General features: G+C 65.1%; 1 protein-coding gene across 1 annotated transcript in view; it reads left to right on the forward strand.

The window, feature by feature from the left end:
* The first annotated feature begins 173 nt into the window (after positions 1-173).
* The window catches only part of TAF7L (TAF7-like RNA polymerase II, TATA box binding protein (TBP)-associated factor, 50kDa), a 5,171-nt gene continuing 5,106 nt past the window's right edge, over positions 174-238 (forward strand). The window contains exon 1 of the mRNA XM_009702693.1: positions 174-238. Coding sequence (XP_009700995.1) covers positions 174-238 — 65 coding nt within the window.

Consider the following 238-nt stretch of genomic DNA (forward strand, 5'->3'; position numbering starts at 1 on the left):
CGGCCGGGGGTGTCATCCCCACAGCGCGGCCCTGGGCCCCGGAAAGGCCCCAGCTCCCGCCGGCGGCCCTGGGCGAGAGCCTGGCGCTGGGGGCGTTGGGCTGGGGTTACCTTGTAGGAACCTTCTTGGCGACGCCGTAATTGTATCTTGTTTTCCAAGCTGAAGAAGAAAGGATGAGTAAGAGCAAGGACGATGCTCCGCACGAGCTGGAGAGCCAGTTCGTGCTGCGGCTGCCACC

This window comes from Cariama cristata, unplaced genomic scaffold (genome assembly GCF_000690535.1).
Source record: "Cariama cristata isolate BGI_N322 unplaced genomic scaffold, ASM69053v1 scaffold36996, whole genome shotgun sequence".
In the NCBI taxonomy this organism is placed as follows: Eukaryota; Metazoa; Chordata; class Aves; order Cariamiformes; family Cariamidae; genus Cariama; species Cariama cristata.